Source organism: Mus caroli, unplaced genomic scaffold (genome assembly GCF_978045245.1).
Source record: "Mus caroli unplaced genomic scaffold, Mus_caroli_1 scaffold_10, whole genome shotgun sequence".
Classification (NCBI taxonomy): domain Eukaryota; kingdom Metazoa; phylum Chordata; class Mammalia; order Rodentia; family Muridae; genus Mus; species Mus caroli.
In genome coordinates this window covers 24,142,743-24,161,605 of record NW_028227265.1, presented here as the reverse complement: position 1 = coordinate 24,161,605, position 18,863 = coordinate 24,142,743, and the positions used below count along the sequence as shown (strand labels likewise).

The 18,863-nt window shown below is 52.3% G+C and overlaps 1 protein-coding gene across 2 annotated transcripts; it reads right to left on the bottom strand.

Annotated features, from left to right (window-relative positions):
• Positions 1–86: 86 nt before the first annotated feature.
• Fhod1 (formin homology 2 domain containing 1) lies at positions 87–18,644 on the bottom strand. 2 transcript variants are annotated; one of them, XM_021170646.3, is made up of 22 exons: positions 18,362–18,644; positions 9,658–9,764; positions 9,206–9,270; positions 8,830–8,897; positions 8,652–8,757; positions 8,475–8,569; positions 8,126–8,237; positions 7,926–8,020; positions 7,690–7,833; positions 7,442–7,599; positions 7,185–7,364; positions 5,434–5,549; positions 3,865–4,511; positions 2,907–3,062; positions 2,506–2,688; positions 2,300–2,419; positions 2,059–2,220; positions 1,311–1,501; positions 1,019–1,211; positions 771–933; positions 493–693; positions 87–403 (listed from the first exon to the last, which is right to left on the bottom strand). In XM_021170646.3, exons 1-22 carry the CDS (start codon positions 18,560–18,562, stop codon positions 321–323), a joined length of 3,546 nt encoding a protein of 1,181 aa, XP_021026305.1. In that variant the 5' UTR covers positions 18,563–18,644; the 3' UTR covers positions 87–320. The 2 variants fall into 2 exon arrangements, with proteins under 2 accessions (XP_021026305.1, XP_029336763.1); XM_029480903.2 differs by lacking the exons at positions 87–403; positions 493–693; positions 771–933 and having other exon boundaries at positions 1,025–1,171.
• Positions 18,645–18,863: the final 219 nt, after the last annotated feature.

Below are 18,863 nucleotides of genomic sequence, written 5' to 3'. Positions count from 1 at the left end.
GATGCACGAAGCAGAAAGAATTTTAGTCTAAGGTTGCTCTTGTCTTGGCTCAGCTAGGCAGAGATCTTTAAAGAAGAGAAAGGCTCTTAAATTAGCTAGGTAAACTTTATTTTGTTCCAAATAAGGAACTCACACATGCAAAATACATGTACGTGTATACACATACACACACACACACACACACACACACACACACACCCCTAATACTGTTCACAATACTGGTTTCTGGGTATAAGCTTCTGAAACCAGGTTTCTGTTCCAGGCCCTCTCCGCACTCCGTCTCTTGTGCTGTCGCTGTCATGTCCAGGCGTGGTAGCACCTCACACCTCTAGACCAGGAGCTTTGCTTAGTCCCAGTGCCTGCACCAGGTCATCTCCAAGTCCACTCTTCAATGTCCGTCTCACTGCAGGGACAGAGCAGGGTTACAGGGGTGGGAGCCAGGGCAAGGGGAGATACGGGGAGCATCCCACGGCTTTGTAAGGGGATGCTCACAAGACTTTCGGTTGCCACGAGAGCGCTTCCTCTCCCGAGCAGCTAAGGCTCTAGGACCGCTCTTGGTTACTGACTGCACCAGCAGGTCCATTATCTCATCTGACGTGTCGGTGGGTGAGCCGGAGACTGCAGTCTCCTCAGGGGATGCAGCGGAGGGCCCCACTGCTGTGTGTGAGACGGGGGAACTGCTCTGGACCATACCTGAGGGAGACAGCAGAGAGAAATCAGGCAAAGGTGGCTTTAGAACACATTCCCCTAGCAGCAGCTGTGAGCCCTACCTCTGCTGCGTCGGCTGTGTGTGGCATCTTCCGGCCTGCTGGTAAGCAGGCTCTTCATGCTGGCATGATTGTCAGTATCACCCCGACCTGGCCCGCTGCCCACAGCCACTGGGACAGACAGGTTATTGGGGGCCTCCCCAGCCACACCTGAGAACTTCTCTGTCTAGACAGGGGAAGAAGGGTGGTTAAGAGCAAAGGGAGGGAACCATGAGGTGGCAGGCAAGCCCTGGAAGGGGGTGGGCACTCACCTCGGTAATCATGCGACCACGGGTCTTGTTGCGCTCACGGTATGTAGCCCGCTTCTGCTGCTGCTGCAGTACCCGTTCCCGACAAGTCCGATACTCAAGGGCAAACTCTCTCAGCGTGTGGCAGAACTGCATTATGCGTACATCCCTCGCTGCCTGTGGGGTATAGCCCAGGTAGAGCAGGAAGGCATGGAACCTAGGCAGGTTGGAAGGAGTGGGAGACTGGATCGTGAGTCTTCCTGGTGTTTAAGGGATGGTGGTGGCAGTCCTACCTCCCTCTGGCTCCTGGCCCCACCTGTTGCAGACTCGGCGATGCACTACTCTTAACATGGCTACCCGGCGGGTACACTGGGCCAGGAAGTGGGTGAGTCGAGCACGCAGAGCTGGGGAGAGCTCGTGCTTAGCCAAGCTCCGGAGGCTGTCCTCGGCAGCCTGGCTCCGGCACTCCAGCTGCCCTAGGTTCTCAGTCAGCTGCTCAAAGTCCACCTGAAAAGCAAGAGGGTACATATGTCACTGCTTGAGGCCTGAATGCCTCATGTTAGCACTGCCATGCCTGGCCTGTGACGATAAGAGGCCATGTGGCAGCTGTGCCCCGGTCCAGGCTGGATAGTTTGGGCGACAGTGTTTGTTCATTGTATGCCTGGGCAACTTAGATCCTGTCTCAGAAAGCAAAATGTGGGCAGTGGTATAGCTCGGTGGTGTAGAACGTTTGCGTTTATTGTATAAGACCCTGGATTGAGGCCCCTGCATCACCAAACAAACCAAAAACCGTAGAGTTTAGTACAATGACATACCAGTCCAATTGCTTCAAGCAAAACCAGAAAAGGTTACTTGGAAGAAGTGGCAAGTAAATAGGCCCAAAGAACTGAATGGCTGTGGTTAAGCTATTAAAGCCCACTGGCAGAGGATACAGCACACATACCCACATCCTGAGGAAACTGGTGCAGCAGCCCAGTGAGGTGGGAGGAGAAGGGGTCACCCCCAAGAAGCAATGCCCTGTTGTATGTCAACCAGTCTTAGTGGAATCACTGCCTGGTACTAACCTTGGCACAGCGGGTGAGGGCAGGAATTTCTGAGTAGAGGTCAGAGGAATCAGGTCGGGTCTGGAGCACCAGGGAGCAGAGATGATAGAGTAATGACTGCCGGCGCACTGTGTCCTTCACTTCTGACACCTTCTCCAGGTAGCTCAGCTCAAAGCCACTGCTCTGAAAGGACCCCGTCTCAGTCTGGTCCTAGCTGGATCCAGAGCCTGGACCTCCAGTCCCCAAGTGCTCTCTCACTTACCTGGGAACCATTGAGGAAGTTGCCCACAGCCAAAAGGGTAGCCAGAATGCAGCGGAAGGTGGCATTGTGCACCAGCTGTTCCATGCCCACTTTCAGATCAAACAGTGGCTCTGCAATTTCCTGGTGTGAGGGACGAGGAGCCATCAGGCCACATAGTCATAACTCACCTGTTCTTACCACCCCATCCCACTCCATGACCCACATACCCGCTCCATGCTTTCATAGTCCAGCTTGAAAGCCCAGAGTTGTAGGCGCGCAGCCAGGCCTCCAATGGAAGCAAGAGTCATCAGGAAATTCTCAGCTGGGCCGAGGGGTACATCGGGGTTGGCCAGCTGGGCTTCCTCAATCTTCTGCCGCTCTTCCTCCGTGGGCATCATTGTCAGCAGTTTCTGAAAATGCAGCCACCACCCCACAGAGGCCCTCAGTACTGACCTGAGGCCTAAGACCTTGTCTTCTTACCCCGCCCTAGGCCTTCTAGAGGAGCCCTGAGTTTGGGAGAATGCTCTACAGAAATGGCAGGCCTGTGCCCACCACTGGAAGGACTGGAAGCTCTACTGACCAAAGGGAAGAGCCAGTATTTCCCTCCTTATCCTTAGGGTAGCCCCACCTCAATGCCATCCTTGCTGACAGCAAACTCATCGAAGTTGAGCAGGGCAGCCTTGATGACGTGCACGGGTGGCAGAGTGGTTAGGCCAATGTTGATGGCATTGCTGCGCTTGGGGTCCAGCACTACAGTCATTGTCCGGCGGCCCTCACCAGCCTTCTGCAAGGTTGGGAGAATGGCATTTTAAGAAGGGGAAGAGGGAGCCGGGCAGTGGTGGCCTTTAATCCCAGCACTTGGGAGACAGAGGCAGGTGGATTTCTGAGTTCGAGGCCAACCAGGGCTATACAGAGAAATCCTGTCTTGAAAAACCAAAAGAAGGGGAAGAGGAGCTGGAAGGATTGCTCAGAGGTTAAGACCACTGACTGCTCTTCCAAAGGTCCCGAGTTCATTTCCCAGCAACCACATGGTAGATACAATCATCTGGAATGGGATCTGATGCCCTCTTCTGGTATGTCTGATACATAAAATTAATAACTAAATCTTTACAAAAGGGGTGGGGGGGAACTAGCTGGGGTAGCACCTTAAGCTAGCATGGTGGCATACACCTTTAACTCCAGCACTCAGGAGGATATCTGTGAGTCTAAGGCCAGCCTGGTCTAAAGAGCAAATTCCAGACAAACAAGGCCACACATAGAAACCTTGTCTGGGGGGAATAAAAAAAGGGCACTTAAGTTCTCTGAATGGCCTAATGAACCCATGACTGGAGATAAGAGACACACAGCCTGGGAATGGACTAATAATTCTTTTTTTTTTTTTTTTGTTTTTTTCGAGACAGGGTTTCTCTGTATAGCCCTGGCTGTCCTGGAACTAACTTTGTTGGACTAATAATTCTAATGAGGGTTCTGCTTACTCAGAGAGAGCCTTAAATGAGTTTCCTTTCCTTCCCATGTAGGGAAGGAAGCATTAGCTCTAATAACTCAGCCCCCTCAACTCCCAGTTCCTGCCCATCAAGCCCATTTACCTTGGTGGGTAGCACATCCTTGGCTCTGGACTCAAATAGGTGTTCCAGGCGGGCTGTGTCCACCGAGACGGGTTCCAGCGAGGCCCAGAGGGTAGGACAAGGCCCAAAGCGGCTTCTAGAGCACCCAGGGCCCCCGGCCAGCTTTAGTTCCCGCCAGAAAAGTTTTACTGTCTTCCTTTTGGTAGGGTGCCTTGGGCCGTCAAGTGCTGAGTGGGTAAAAGGCGCAGCCAGGGGTGGAGGTGGTGGGCAGGAACCTATGATGGGTGGGGGAGGTGGGGGCGGAGGTGGAGGGCAGGAGCCTGTGATGGGTGGAGGAGGTGGGGGCGGAGGAGGGGGAGCCCCAGAGAGTGAGGGCGATAGAGATGACAGGAAGGGAGATGTTTTTCCAGCCTCCACAGATTCCACATTCAGTGTATCCTGGTCTTCATCCTCCCCTAGATCTGAGAAGTCCAAGTCCCCAATGCAGAGCTTGGGGACACAGGTGGGAGGCTCCTGGATAGGCTCAGCCTTAGGGCTTGGTGGTGACACTGGCTTCTTGGGCTCTGGCTCAAGACTCCGCTGGGTGCGCAGCAGGATTCGGGAAACAGGGCTCTGGGGTGTCCTGGGTGCAGAGGCTGGCTCTGGGGAGTCCCACAGTTCCCTTGTGCCTAGGAAAAGATAAGTGACTGTCAGCCACAGGCCCTCTGTGGGGCACTAAAGCAACACGTCGGTGAGAGACGAGACAAGACGGATTGGTTCAGCAGTTAAGACCCTGAGTTCAGCTCCCAGCTCTACTCCTGGGTGGCTATAACCAAGCACCCAGAACTCCAGTCTCAGAGCACTAAGGCCCCTTCCCCATGGATACACAAATGAAAGGAGGTTTGCTGGTTTGTTTTTAGTATCTTAAGAAACATTTAATGTGCCGGCTGGTGGTGGCACACACCTTTAGTCTGCAGGCAGGCAGATCTCTATGAGTTCGAGACCAGCCTTGTTTACAGAGCAAGTTCCAGGACAGCAAAAGCTACACAGAGAAATCTTATCTCAAAAAACAAACTAATTTTATGTATATGAGTGTTTTGCCTTTATGTATGTCTGTGAACTGGTGCATGCCTGGAACCCATAGAGGTAATAAGCTATAAAATTTTACAAAGGAGGGGGGGGCCTGTCTATGAGTTTGAAAAAGTCAGATTAGGGATACATGGGAGAGGGTGAAAGGAGAAAAGAGAAGGAGAAAATGATATAATTATATTTTAATAAAAATTTATCAATTGGTGGTGGTTATAAACACCTTTAATCTCTGCAATTGGGAAGCAGAGGCAGGCAGGTCTCTGAGTTTGAGGTCAGCCTGGTCTACAGAGTGAAGACCAGGACAGCCAGGGCTACACAGAGAAACCCACTCTTGAAAAACAGAAACAATTATTAAGAAGGCAGCCTGGGATTTCCCCAAACTAGAGTTATTAGGCCCTTGTGAACTTCCATGTGAGTGTTGGGAACCCAATGCAGGTCCTCTCTCAGCTGCCGACTGAGCCCTCTCTCCGGTCCCCAGGGTTGGTTTCTTTAGCGGCTGGATTCTGCCTGAGCATCACTCACCTGATGATCCATCAGTGTCGTCCACCGTGGCTCCAGCCAGCGTCTCCGCTCGGCCTTGGGCCAGAGCAGCCTGCTTCTCCGTCTCTGCTGCCGCCACATTCTCCAGGAACCGGGCTCTGAAGAGAGAGGCATGTCAGCGGTGGTGTCTGACCCACATCCAGCCCAGGGTGGCACACATGCCTAGCTGAGCCACTGGGCACTGCCCTCAGTTGCAAGCACACACAGGCACGTGGAACAGTCCATGCACTAGGTATACCTCTGCTAACCCACCAACCCCACATCCCAGGAGTTACAACCAACTCGGTGTTCTTGGTCAAAGTACAGAAGTTCTACTTGACATCTAACTTGAAACCTTGTTAAGGAATCTATGTTCATTGTCCCGATTCTAAATAAGATCCTTAGAGTTAGGGAAGAAGATAGTTGTCCCAACAGGCACAACAGACTTCTTACAGGCCTGTCTGCTTTTGGGAGTTACAGTGGAGAAAAGGCCCTGTTAACAGTGTGCACTCAATATGTGTTGAAATATGAATGCCACCTATTTGTGTCTTCCCTTCCTTTCCTCTCTTCTCCTCAACCTCCCCCCTTTTTTTTTTGAGACAAAATCTCAGGTAGGTCAGACTATTCCAAAATCACTATGTAGCTGAAGATGACCTTGAACTCTCTCTTTTTTTTTTTTTTTTTTTTTTTTTTGGTTTTTCAAGACAGGGTTTCTCTGTGTAACCCTGGCTGCCCTGGAACTCACTCTGTAGACCAGGCTGACCTCGAACTCAGAAATCCGCCTGCCTCTTGATGCTCTGTCTCCACCCCCAAGTGCTAGAATTACAAGGTGTGTGCTGCCACCATACCTGTTACTTCCTGACTTTCCTCCAGCTTGAAGTTCCTGTACCCACCCCACACACACACACACACACACCTCACTGTAAATACGTCTCCAAATTCATTCACAAGCTCTCTGTCCGCATCCACATCTCTGGTCTAAGATACTCAGCTATCACTGTTGAAGCTTAGGGATCACGATGATCCCAGGAAACGGTGCTCAGAGGTTAAGCCTTTGGGTTACTAAGGAATAAGTCTAGAAGAATGAGTTCCCGAGAATCCTCCTCGGGTGGCTACATCAGCTGCTGCTGGGCAAGCAAGGCTGAAGCCCTAAGCACATGGCAGGCTTGGCAGACTGGCCTCTATACTTACTCTAGCCTGGCCTGCCCAGGAAGGGACTGGGGGACAGGTGGACTCTCAGGGCAGCTGGGTAGGGGGATGAGAGGAAGACGTGGTAACTATGGTGCCAGCTCCATTCCAAGGCCCGCTTGTTCTACCCGTACAGAGCTGGACAGGAGTGTCACAGTGCCTTGCCATCCACAGTGGTAAGGAGAGAGGACTAGGGGTGGTTGGGACATGGGGGAAACAGACCGGAAGCTGGACAGGGTGCAGGGATCACAAAGACGACGGCGCACAAAAGGAAGGACAGAAACGGAAGGAGAGAGAGTGAAGAGGGAGACATGACAAGAGGCCAAGGCAGGTGAGGTGGAACACTGGAAAGAAATAAAGAGAAGCCACGGGAGGAGGAGGCCCCATTAGGACCAGTCCTCACCCTCCAGCAGTCACTTACCAAACGGGAGCAGTTTGGTGAAGTCTGAAAAGAGAGAGAGAGCAAGGCGTTTTGGGCAGAGGAGGCCGAGAGCCAGTGGAGGCGCGTAGAGTGGAGGGACAGTGGGAGACAGGACTTGGGGATGGGGCTTGGCCTCCCCACTTACTTGTAGACGCTTCTCTCACAGGAACTGTCCACTGACGGCCCCACGGAAATGGTAGGAAAGAGGTTCACTGAGGTTCTAAGAAGGCCAGAGGCTGGGCCAGTAGAGCTGAAGGCTGAATTTGTAGGCGGGGCGGAGCCAGTGGAGGGGGTGGAGCCTACTGGTGAGGCGGAGCCTGTAGAGCTAGAGGCGGGGCCTGTTAACAGTGGCGCCACGCCTGGCAGATTCCCCACTTCACACAGACCCAGGCATGTACTTACCCAGGTTCTGGGGCACGCACAGGGCAGCCTCCACCTTCTAGTGATCTTCGGCTCCTTTTACCCTCCTCCGAGGATGGCTTCCGCCGCTCTCGCCGACCACCTGCAGCAGCGGCGGCTGCAGCCTCTTCCATATCTCCATCCTCTAACCGAAGGGCGCTCTATCGGAGGTGGTCAGGACATGTGAGCGAGCAGCTGAGGCCCAATAAATGGGATAGGTACTTGGGAGCTGCACCCCTCCCCCGGCACACCTCATAGAGCGTTAGCTGGGTTCGCAGGTCAACATCAGTGCCAGCGGTGCCCAAGAAACGTTGGACCAGCGCTTCCATGCCCTGCTGCTCCAGAGCATCTGTCACATCATAGAAGGAGTCCTGGTCTGGGAGTGCCGCCAGCGTCTGGAAGGTGGATGCAGGAAGCCAAGGCTGAGGTTGATGTGGGGGATCGTGGGTCAAGGGTCCACAGTTGGCACCTAGTCTCGGTTCCATACCTTGTTAATGAGAGTGACAGTGTACACCAACAGCTCTGCATCAGCTCCATTCTTCTCCTCCAGGATGGACACCAAGTTGGCCCAGGGAAGAGTACCTGCGGCACAGAAAGGGGAGGAGTAACCACGGTAGTGGGGGTGGGGGGCCCGGAGCAGTAGGAGAGAGGGCTGAGAGATGGAGAAAGGGAAAGAGAGGCTCTGACCGGTGGCGCTGGCTACAGCGTTGACTGCCTGGATGAACAGCGGCGCGTTGTTCTCGGAATACTCCACAAACACCAGCAGCAGCTTCAGGGCTGTCTTTACCACCAAGCGGGACTGGGGGAGAAGCCAATTCACATGAGTGGGGCTTGGATCAGACTGTTAGTTCCTGGAGGAGGGGGAAGGGCTCCTGGGGCTGGATGTAGGAAGACCCTAGTTGGGACCTGGGCTTGGAGGTGCAGCTTAGTTTTCTAGGAACCTCAGGCTTACTCCAACCACTTTGCAGAAGAGGAAATTGAGGCTCAGTGGGACCCAAAGGGGAAAGGGTACATATGTCTGGGTAAAGCCACTTACCAGGCTAGCACACAGGGTATACAGCCACTGCACGGTCTCGCTGTGGGCCACCACCCCCAGCATCCCATCCACAAACAGCATCAGTTGGCCCAGGGCTAGAGACAGAAAATGGGAAGAGGTCAGGGTGGGGAGGGGAGGCATGGGACCGAAGACCAAGGGGGAAAGTATGGCGCTGACCTCGAAGGATGTAGCTCTGGTAGTTGTGGTCTGCAGCAGCACCCACGCGGATCAGGCAACTCAGACCCTCCGAGTGCACAAATTCGGGCACCAGGTCCTTGTCTTCCTGTGGGCACCATGGGCAAGTTTAAGGGGGACTGGGCGGGACGCCAACCCTCAGCCCACCTCTGGATCTTACCTGGAATATCTGCTTTAATGAGAAGAGAGATCGGCGGAGCTCGGGGCCACTGGAGCCATACAGCTTTTCTACAAGGGATAAGTGGGGGAACACAGACACCGTCTTCTTCCACTAGCATAACCGAAGCTTCTAGTATCCTCAAGCCTGCCTTGTACTCTGACTCTGGGCACCCTCCCCTGTCACCATGACTGCAGTCCAGCTGTGGCATGGATCCTGGCCCAGAAGGAAAGGACAGGAAAGGGAGAGAGGAGGACACACCAGATCTCCAACCCACCCAGTTCATAGCCCAGCACAGGTCCGAAAGAAGCTAAGGCCCACTAGGCTGTGTGAGAAAAGAAGGGGACAAGACGGCAGGAGATGACACACACATACTTACCCAAGATAGCATTGACCCTCACGGAGAGCTGGGTCCGCAGGATTAACGTGGGCTTCCGCCCTTTGCTAAAAGCAAGTAGCCATGTTAGTGGCTCCCAGCAGATTCTGCAGAATCCCCAGCCTCAAAGCAGAGCCATCTAAAGACATCTACATGTGAACCCTGGCCCGCTCCTTCCCTCCCAACTACTAATCTGGGGGTCCAAGGGTTAGCCGAACAGGAGAGATTTTATAAACACAGGTACTGAGGTATGAGAGCACCCCCATTTCCACATAATTGTGGGTACCAGCCCCCGGCATTGTTCTCTGCACTGGCCTACAGCCCAGGCTGTACACAGAGTATCTCAGCTGCTGATACCTGAGCTGGGCCCCAGTGGGGCCCGGGGTTGGAGGCTCTGGCCAGACCTCCTCAAATGGGAAGGGTTCCCTGGCCTCCCTCACCCTTTCAACTCTGACCTGATCTCTTCATAGAAGCCCTCCAGCATCTCCCGCTGTTCTTCTAGGGACAGCTCCGGGTCCAGGTAGTATCCGGAGGGAGACACTTGCAATGCACAGTCCTCCAGCTGGAAACAAAGGGACATAGCTATCAGGGCTGGTGCTGCAGCTCAGATTTTTGCCGTCTGTTTTGTTTCTGTGCTATTAGGAATCAAGCCCACATGTTAAACCATCGAGCTACAGCCCTGGAGGGTTTTTTGGGGGGTGGGGGTTGGTCGGTTGGTTGGTTTTGCTTTTTATTTTTGCATTAACAAACCACAAATAAGGAAGGGCCACAGAGGAAGAGAGAGGGAAGTGGCTGCCTTCAAGGAAGTTCACAGCCTGGAGGGGTGATAAGCTTCAGCCACAAAAGCATTCAAGCTCAGAGAGAAAGTATTAACGGTTTATGGAGGTGCAGAGCCAGCTGGGAATTCCTGTCGGGCCGATCCAGACTCCCTACTCCCTCCAGGTCGCAGCAGCTTCTGGTCAGCTTTTTGTCCTTTCCCCAAGTAAGCTACAGTTACAACCATTCTGGGTGAACTTCAGGTGAGCTAATTTTTGAGTCTGATGCCATCAGACCCTACATGAGAAGACACCGGCCCCATCCCTGGTTTGTTTCTCCTCTTTTACCCCTGTAATCCTGGCTCAATATTGGGCCTTTAAAAAAAATGACCGTAAGTGCTAGTGAGATGGTTCAGTGATTAAGAGCACTGGCTGCTGTTCTCTCGGAGGATCTGGGTTCAGATCCCAGCGCTCACATGACAGCTTACAATAGTGTGTCACTTCAGCTCCAGGCTTCCACAGGCACTCGGCTCACAGGTAGCACACAGTCAGACAGGAAAGCCAAGACCCCTACTCATTCAAAATAAAATAAAAACCTTTCTTTTTTTTTTTGTTTGCTTGTCTATCGAGAGAAGGTTTCTCTCTGTATCCTCTGTATCCTGTTGTCATGAAACTCGATCTGTGGAGCAGGCTGACCTTGAACTCACAGAGGTCTGCCTGCCTCTGCCTCCTAGCAAAAAAAAAAAAAAAAAAAAAATCAATCTTAAAAAAAAGAGAGAGAATGTTTATAGAGAAGGGTAACTTCCAGATACTCCAGGGGTAACCTTGTGCCTCTCTCTCCCTGACACTCCCCCCCCCCCCAGCACAGTGCTGATATGCAGAGCTAATCAAGATCTGTGTGCCCGCCCACTATCTTGAGTAACTGTTCTTGAGGTGCTATGTCACAGGGTGAAAATGCCTCTGGGAAAAAAGGGGGACCTTCTGGTAGCTGTCTTACTAGGCAAGTCACCTCTATCATTTTTCCTATGACTTGCTCAACTCTGCCCAGCTTTGAACCTCACCCAAGGGCTTTCGGCTCTTCTTGGTCCCAGGGTGGAGAGGCTGGGGGCCAGTACAGCTTCTATCCCTTCTTCTGCCTCTGGTTAGCTCAGAGCCTGAACTTTCTCCTTCCTGACAGTTTAGCCTGTGGGGCTCTTAGGTGACGCACCCACCCCCACCCCACCCCACCCCACCCCCTTGCCTGGGACATGGGACACAGGACAAACACTCCAGCCTGTTTGTCCCACTTCCTGCCTGGCTGCCTGCCCTTCCTTGGGCGCCTTGGGCAGGCTTAACCTCTCTTTCCTTCCAGGGAGCAGAGTCATCTCCTGGGTCTACTGGGGAACAGGTCTGAGAGGAGGCAGCAAGGTACACAGGTGAGGTTATCTTGTCAGTGCGAGCTTAAGTGACAGCACCCAACATTCCTCTCAGTCTCTCTTCCTACACAGACTCATCAGCCTGCTCCTGAGCCCACCCCACTGAAGCCCAGCTACAAGGCCCCCGGTACTGGTTAAACCTGGGGACTTTAGATATACCTCTCCCAAGGATTGCCTCCAAATCACACACAGACTAGCTCATTCAACAGAACATCCATGAACCAGAAACTGGTTTTAGGTCTGCAGGACACAGCAGGAAACATCTCTGCTGACTTTTCCTTCCAGCCCAGCCAAGGAGACAAGTCAGCCTTGACTCAGAAGAGACTCACTAATTAATAAAGGTGGATTCACAACTTCCATGAGTTCTAAGAGGAGGTATCAAACTGCTATAAATGCCTGACAACTTGGAATACCCAGATGTGTGGCTAGGAATGGCTGAGCACAGGCCAAAGTAGCACATCTGGAGATGTTAGGCCCGCCGTTCCGTTCTTCCTTCCTCCATGGAACATGCATCACCACCCTAAGTAAACTGGGAATGGTCCTCTCCCTCCGAGATGAGATCCGGGCCAAGGGTCCAGCCCTGAAGGCTAAGTGGCCACCACTCCAGCATCCTCGGCTAAACAGGTTTAAGCTTTTGTCCTGGATGCAGATGCAAGCTCTCCAAACATTTCACCCATCCAATCCTGCCAAGGGTCCATCATAGGGAAAGATCTAGAGAGAGCATGCAGCCTGATACCATCACGTCAGTTTCTGCTCTCAGCTATTTGTCCTGAGTGGAAATAGGAGGTCGGGCGCCAGGCCCAGGCCCAGAGCAAGGACAGACTTCCTGCCAGCAAGATGGGGCTTATCCTTCACACCCTCTGGCCCCTTCCTTCTGAGAGGCAAACCTCTGGGACTCTTTTCTCACACCCTGGGGGGTCAGCCGGGCTTGAGCAAGACCCAATTTCCAATGACATTGCTCTAGGCCGGCATAATAATGGGCCTCTATCTCAAACCCCAGCTCTTGTCTTCCTCACATCTGGCCTCCATCTTCGGGTACTCCCTCCCTCATTTTTCCCAGGCTTCCTTCACCTTGGCCACCAGCCATGAATCTCCTTAGTCCCCCAGCTTAGGCTTTTTGGCAGTCAAAACCCATGTGGACCTGGATCCTTTGCAGGAGTAGTAAAGGCAACGGCTCAAGCCTGTTTTTTTTGTTTTTTTTGGGTTTTTGTTTGTTTGGTTTGGTGTTTTGAGACAGGGCACACTATGTAGCACTCACTGTTCTGAAACTCATGTCATAGACTAGGCTAGCCTTGAATTCAGAGATCCTTCTGTCTCTGTGCTGGGATTAAAAGCATGCAGCTCTATTCCTGGCTCCTCTGTTTGTTTTTAATAAATAAATAAATAAATAAATAAATTTTTTACAGGGGTGGAAACCAAACAGCCTTTTTCATGTTGACAAGTACTTGATCACTGGGCAAAATCCTTACTTTATTATCTACTCATTACTTAAAAAAAAAAAAATTAAAACACCAATATGAACTAACCAGTAACCCCAGAGCTCCCTGGGACTAAACCACCAATTAAAGAAAACACATGGAGGCACTCGTGTCTCTAGCTGCATATGTAGCAGAGGATGGCCTAGTCGGTCATCAATGGGAGGACAGGTCCTCAGTCCTGTGAAGGTTCTATGCCCCAGTATAGGGGAATGCCTGGGCCAGGAAGCGGGAGTGGGTGGGTTGGGGAACAGGGGTAGGGGGAGAGGATAGGGGATTTTCGGAGGGGAAACTGGGAAAGGGGATAACATTTGAAATGTAAATAAAGAAAATATCTAATAAAAAATGATTTACTGTTAGGAGTGGTGGTGCATTCCTTTAATCCCTTCACTTGGGAAGCAGAGGCAGCAGGCCAGTCTTTGAGTTCAAAGCCAGCCTGGTCTACAGAGCAAGTTCCAGGACGGCCAGAGCTATTACACAGAGAAACTCCATCTCAAAAACAAAACAAATTTCTAAAAAACAAACAAAAAAATTTATTTACTTACTCCTGTGTATATGAGTATCTGTGTGTGCGCCAAGCTGCTCAAGGAGGACAGAGAAGACCTCTCCTTTACTCAGTACTCAGTACAGGCGTAGCATCCTTGCCCAGAGCCATAACACTAGCCCCCTACTGTTTTTGCTAACAATGTAATCACTAAGAAAGAATAGACAGGGCAGGGAACAAGGCAGATAGAGAGGAGGGTAGAATTCATGCTCAAGGACTCTTGTAATTGGACCTCAGACTACAGGACCCTTTGCTCTGAATAGCAAGCTTCCCTGTTATCTGAGTCTCTAGCTACCCCGTGATCACCTAGATAAGCTGACCAGGATGTACCTTAGGCAAAGAAACCTGCCTTTGTTATCCGCCTCTTCAGTTCTAGATAACAGACTGCCTTTTAAAAGAAAAAAAAAAAAAAAAAAAGGTAAAAAGGTACCTATAGTCCAGGTTAGTCTAGAGCTTGCTATATAGATGAGTCCAGGTCTTCCTGCCTCCACCTCCCAAGTGTTGGTTTGGTGTTATAGGCCATACACACACACACACATACATAAACATACATACATATACATACACGCACATACCGCCTATACATACATATACACAGACATACAGCCTATATATGTATACATACACAGAGACATACAGCTTGCGTGTATATACACACACACATACACAAACATACAGCCTATACACACACACATATACATGCATACACACAGACATACAGCTATACATACATACACACACCCTATAACACACATAGTATATAATATATACCACCATGCCTGGCTTACAATGTCCAGTTTTCCTTTTCTGCTCTCACCACTCCTGTTCCCTTTCCTCCCCTCTTCCTTTCTGGATCGGGTCTCTTACTGCAATCCATACTAGCTTTAAATGTGGGGCACGCTTCCTAACTTAGCTATCCAAATGCTGGGGTAGTAGGTGCAAGCCACCACGCCTCACTTTAGGCTCCCTTAGGTTTGTGAGTTTGACAAGTGAGCAGCTCAGAAATACAGTGAATCAGTCAGGTCTGGTGGTGCACACCTAAACTTGCAGGACCCAGAGAAGGAGCGTCACAAGCCTGATGTATGACACGCATATTGAGTTCCATGCCAGCCAGGGATATATGATGAGACCCAATCTCAAAAGAACAAAATAGCACTGGGGGCAGAGGGAGTGGAGCAGGTGGGTCCCTGTGAGTTCCAGGCCACCTAGGCCTCCACAGGTAGATCCTGTCTCAAAAATAAAAACCAAACAAAAAATCCAAAACCAAACAAAAGTTAACTGCCGCAGGCAAACACAGCCCCAAATGAAACCAGGGTTAACTGGCCCGTATTTTAGGTGCGTGGGTCTTGGACATGTTCCAGAAAACCCTGACAGAGAAGTGGACAGAAGGCCAGGACCTGCAATATCGTTACTAAACTGCTTGGATTCTGCAAATACCCCAAACTGGTCTTCCCAGTTCTAGTGAGAGAACACAAAGTGCACTTACACACACGCTCTCGCTCGCGCTCTCTCTCTCTCTCTCTCTCTCACACACACACACACACACATACACACACACACATACACACACACACATACACACACACAAACCTATCTACTACTACATGTCTACCACTTCCAGGACCTAAGCTGTGGGCTCTCTCACCTGGCTATGGCCCAACACCTTTAGTTTAGAAGGACTGGCTGATGGAATGTGCAGACTACAGGCAGGCAGGGAAACGGCCACTTCTTGCTCCTGCTCCAATTTTCTACTCTTCCAAAGACTCCTGTAGTAGACAACTGAAGAGCTCATTGACCAACAGATAAACCCCATAGGCCTCTTAACCCTTAGTGGGGGGTAGACATGGTGGCCTATGCCTATAAAGCTAACATTCATGAGCCCAAGGTAGGAAGAACAGGAATTTGAGGACAACTTATGAAACTTGCCTGGAAGAAAACATTCTAGGTGGGGGAGTAGGGTGGGTGGGGCTGTAGCTCAGCTGCGAGGTGCCTATCTAGACTGCAGGAAGCCCTGGGTTTTACACTGCCAAAACCAAACAGAACCACAAACATCTTTGGGGACTCCTCCGATTAGCATCTATCCCTTTGGGTCAGGTTCACACTAGAGCTCTGAGGGGTAAACTGAAGGGGGAGCGGGGGGGGGGGGTGTCGGGACATATTCTGGCACCGTTGTTCACCTTTGTCCTCTTTTAGTCACGGCCAGCGGAGGAAACAATGGTAATGAGCAGGACACCTAAGGGCAAACTCAGATGAGGGGACTCTGTAGCCTTTACAGCAAGGTTAAAGAATCAATTCCAGTCCCTCTTCCCAGAGCCCAGGAAAATGTGTATTATAGATGCAGTGGGGCTTTGGCTCTCAGGAAAAACTTCTAAGGCTCTTCCCAGAAATAAAGATAGGACTGATAAATTGGAATTAGGGTATTGACATCAAAGGGTCAATTCTCCCCTGGGGCTGGACAAGTCCTTGGGCTGACAGAGCCCAAGCATAACCAGAAGACTCTGGAGTTCCCCTAGGGACACTAGGCCTAGCCTATGGTATTGCCAGGCTTCCCCACCCCCAGCCAGGACAGAAGATGAGTCAGAGGCTGTGGCCAGGAGCTTCCTCCTAGACATGGAGGAAATGAGCAAAGTTTCTCAGGCTGGCAAAGCTCTGAATGGCTTAAAAAGGAGCCCCTGGGGGAAACTTGAGTCCAACTGGGTGTGGGGTAGGAGTCCCAGGGAGGCTGCAGGGTCTGCAGGGATGACAGAATCCAGAATGGGAGGACAGAGGTCTCTTGATTGTGATCTACCTTCTGCCAGACAATTCCACAGAGAAGGAAGCAGTGGATACAGGAAACCTATCGTCCTAGTTTTGCCCAATAGCCTACACAAGTGATGCCTGGGTGTCCAGCCCATCTCTCTTCTGGAAGGCAAGCAAGGTCGACTTAACCCATGCCTGTGCCCCTGGGGCACCCACTTAGAGACCTGGAGAGGAACCAGCTGTTGAAATTTCCTGCAAGGAGCCCTGATCTCCTCCTCCCACTGTTCTCGGATGTCCCTACCCCTGCCCTTTTTCTCAGTCCCTCTTCCTCCCGCATTCTATTTTGAGTCTGTGGTCACAGTTTATATTTGGGACAAGCACATCACAGTGCATCTGACCATTCCTGGCAAAGCTATCAACTCCAAGAGTTCTGGCTCTACACAGTGTGGTAACTTTATGCCCTTCCCAAAGCCAGGGGTGGGGGTAGGGGCAGTTCTCCCTGCAGCAGGTAGGAGATCCTAAAGATGGTCAGATCAGGAAGTACAGAGCTGGGTGGGGCTTGGAGTGTCCTCAGTTATGGAGCAGAGAACAGGACACAGCACCTGGTTGGGGAGACACTTTTATATCCATTCATATTTCTACACACACACACACACACACACACCACACACACTGAACCCAGGGGCCTTGCTGTACAGGTCAAAAACATGCAATGCATTTTCTACATGAAGAAGAGGTTCTGAATCTCGTTTTTGAACATGCCAGGCCTGGTCCCAACTGTGAAGAAGGGTCTAGAGTAAGAGAAGCATCGTCTGCTCTCTAGCCTTATACATGCATGTATTTGTGATATTGGGGATCGAACCCTGGGCCTTGTACATACTAGGCAAAGTGCTACCGTCTCGGCCATCACCTTAATCCTGGCCACGGATTTTCATTAGTATTGTGGGTAAGTGGACTCAGTTCCACACCCCTTTCTCCCTGGTCTGTCTAAACAGTTGCAATTCTGCACCCTTTTCTCTGTAGTCTGTATACTAAATGCCAGGTGACCTCAGACTGGGCACGCTTCCTCCAGACCCCTCTGAACAGAGCAGTAGAAGAGCAGACTACACACACACACAAAAAACCAAAACTCTGGAGGTGGGCAGAATGCTGCATTCTTCCAGCTGTGGTCTTAAAGAGCTGGGGCTCTGCCTGGCCACTGGCCACTCCCCAGGCCAAGTTTCGCCGACCCCCTCCTGCTTGCACTTGGAGGCAGGGCTGGCTGCAACGCGAGGAATGCAGTCTAGAAGCCTGGAGCCTAGGGCACATTCCAGGGAAGACCCCGGGCCTAAGGGCCATGTTTACGCAACCCCGCGCCCAACTGAGGCACCCCATCAACTCCTTCCCATCTCCCTCCCAGCTCCCAGCTAACCCGCAGGTCAGGAACCCTGGGGGGTGGTAGTGTGTATGCCTCTGGGAGTCCTGGCCCGGAAAAAGCAAGCCGGAAAGGGATGCCTGCGGGGAGGTGGAGGGGAGGCCAGAAGGAGGGGAGGGGTGGTCCTGCTGGACATACGGAAAAATACCTCTCTAACTGAGCAAAGTCGGCCTAGGAACGTAGGCAACTAGGGTAGGCCAGCGGTTTAAAATTAGACTGGTCCACCCCCTCCCTTCCAGGCGTAGGCCACCAGCGGCGGGCCTAAAGGACCACGGGGGCGGTGACGCAAAGGGCTTTCCCACCCGGGCAGCCTCCCATGAGCGCACGGCCGCTTCCAAGGGACTCCTCTCATCCTGGCTGGGACTCTAGTCTTCACCAGCGCTGGAGAGACTGTATTCCAAGGACCCAACCCAGCCGGTAGCCTAGATCCCCTCTACGATTGCTCCCTAAACCCGCCCCTCTTTGGGGCCCCGCCCCCGACTACCTGGAGCAGGTGGAAGTCTGTCCCTTCCCAACTCCACTTCCCCAACCCGCTACAACCACAGCAGCAACCCTGGCAAAGAGGCAGCGAGGGGACTCCAAGCACCTCTTCAGGAGGGCCTAACTTTCAAGGGGAGCCCGAGTGGAGCAAATCACAAACTCTCATTTTCCTTCTATACTGTCCCCTCAACTTGAGTCTCCCCCTGTAGGGAGAGGAGCATAGACGTTAGGACCCCGGCCGGAGACTTTTCTGGAGGCGAGCACCCGCCCGTGACGATCTCTCTCCTAGAAGCACTGTCTGTCCACCGCCCACCTCAACCTCCGCAGCGCCCCTCACCTTAAGAGGCGCCCCCAGGAGTCGGTGCAGAGCAGGGATCTGCGCACTCAGGGGCAGAGCCCCGTCCAGGCTGCAGGTGGGGGCCCGGCGTGGTTCCGGGAAGTTGGCACAAGCGAAAGGGTCGGTGTCTTCCAGGTACTGCACTCTCACAGTTACCACGGATACTGGGTCCCCATCCCCGCGCTGTTCCTCGCCCGCCATGGCTCTGCCACCGGCTACCGCTGGACGCCTCTTGTGTCCCCTGCAAATGCTGCAACTTCAAGTCGACTAAACTTTGCTGTTAGGGCCGGGCCAGGCTGGGCTGGACGCTCCCGGCTCGAGGGGCGGAGCCAGATGGAGGTAGGGCCAAGGAAGGGGGTGGAGCCAAGACTGAGCGGCGAGCGCGCGCGCGGGGTTAACCACCGCCGGAGGCGGCGCTTGGGCCAGCCACTCAGAGAGCTGGTGATCCCGTTAGTTCCATTGCTAGGAGGGCGGGAAAACCCGAGCTCCCGCTCCGCCTCAG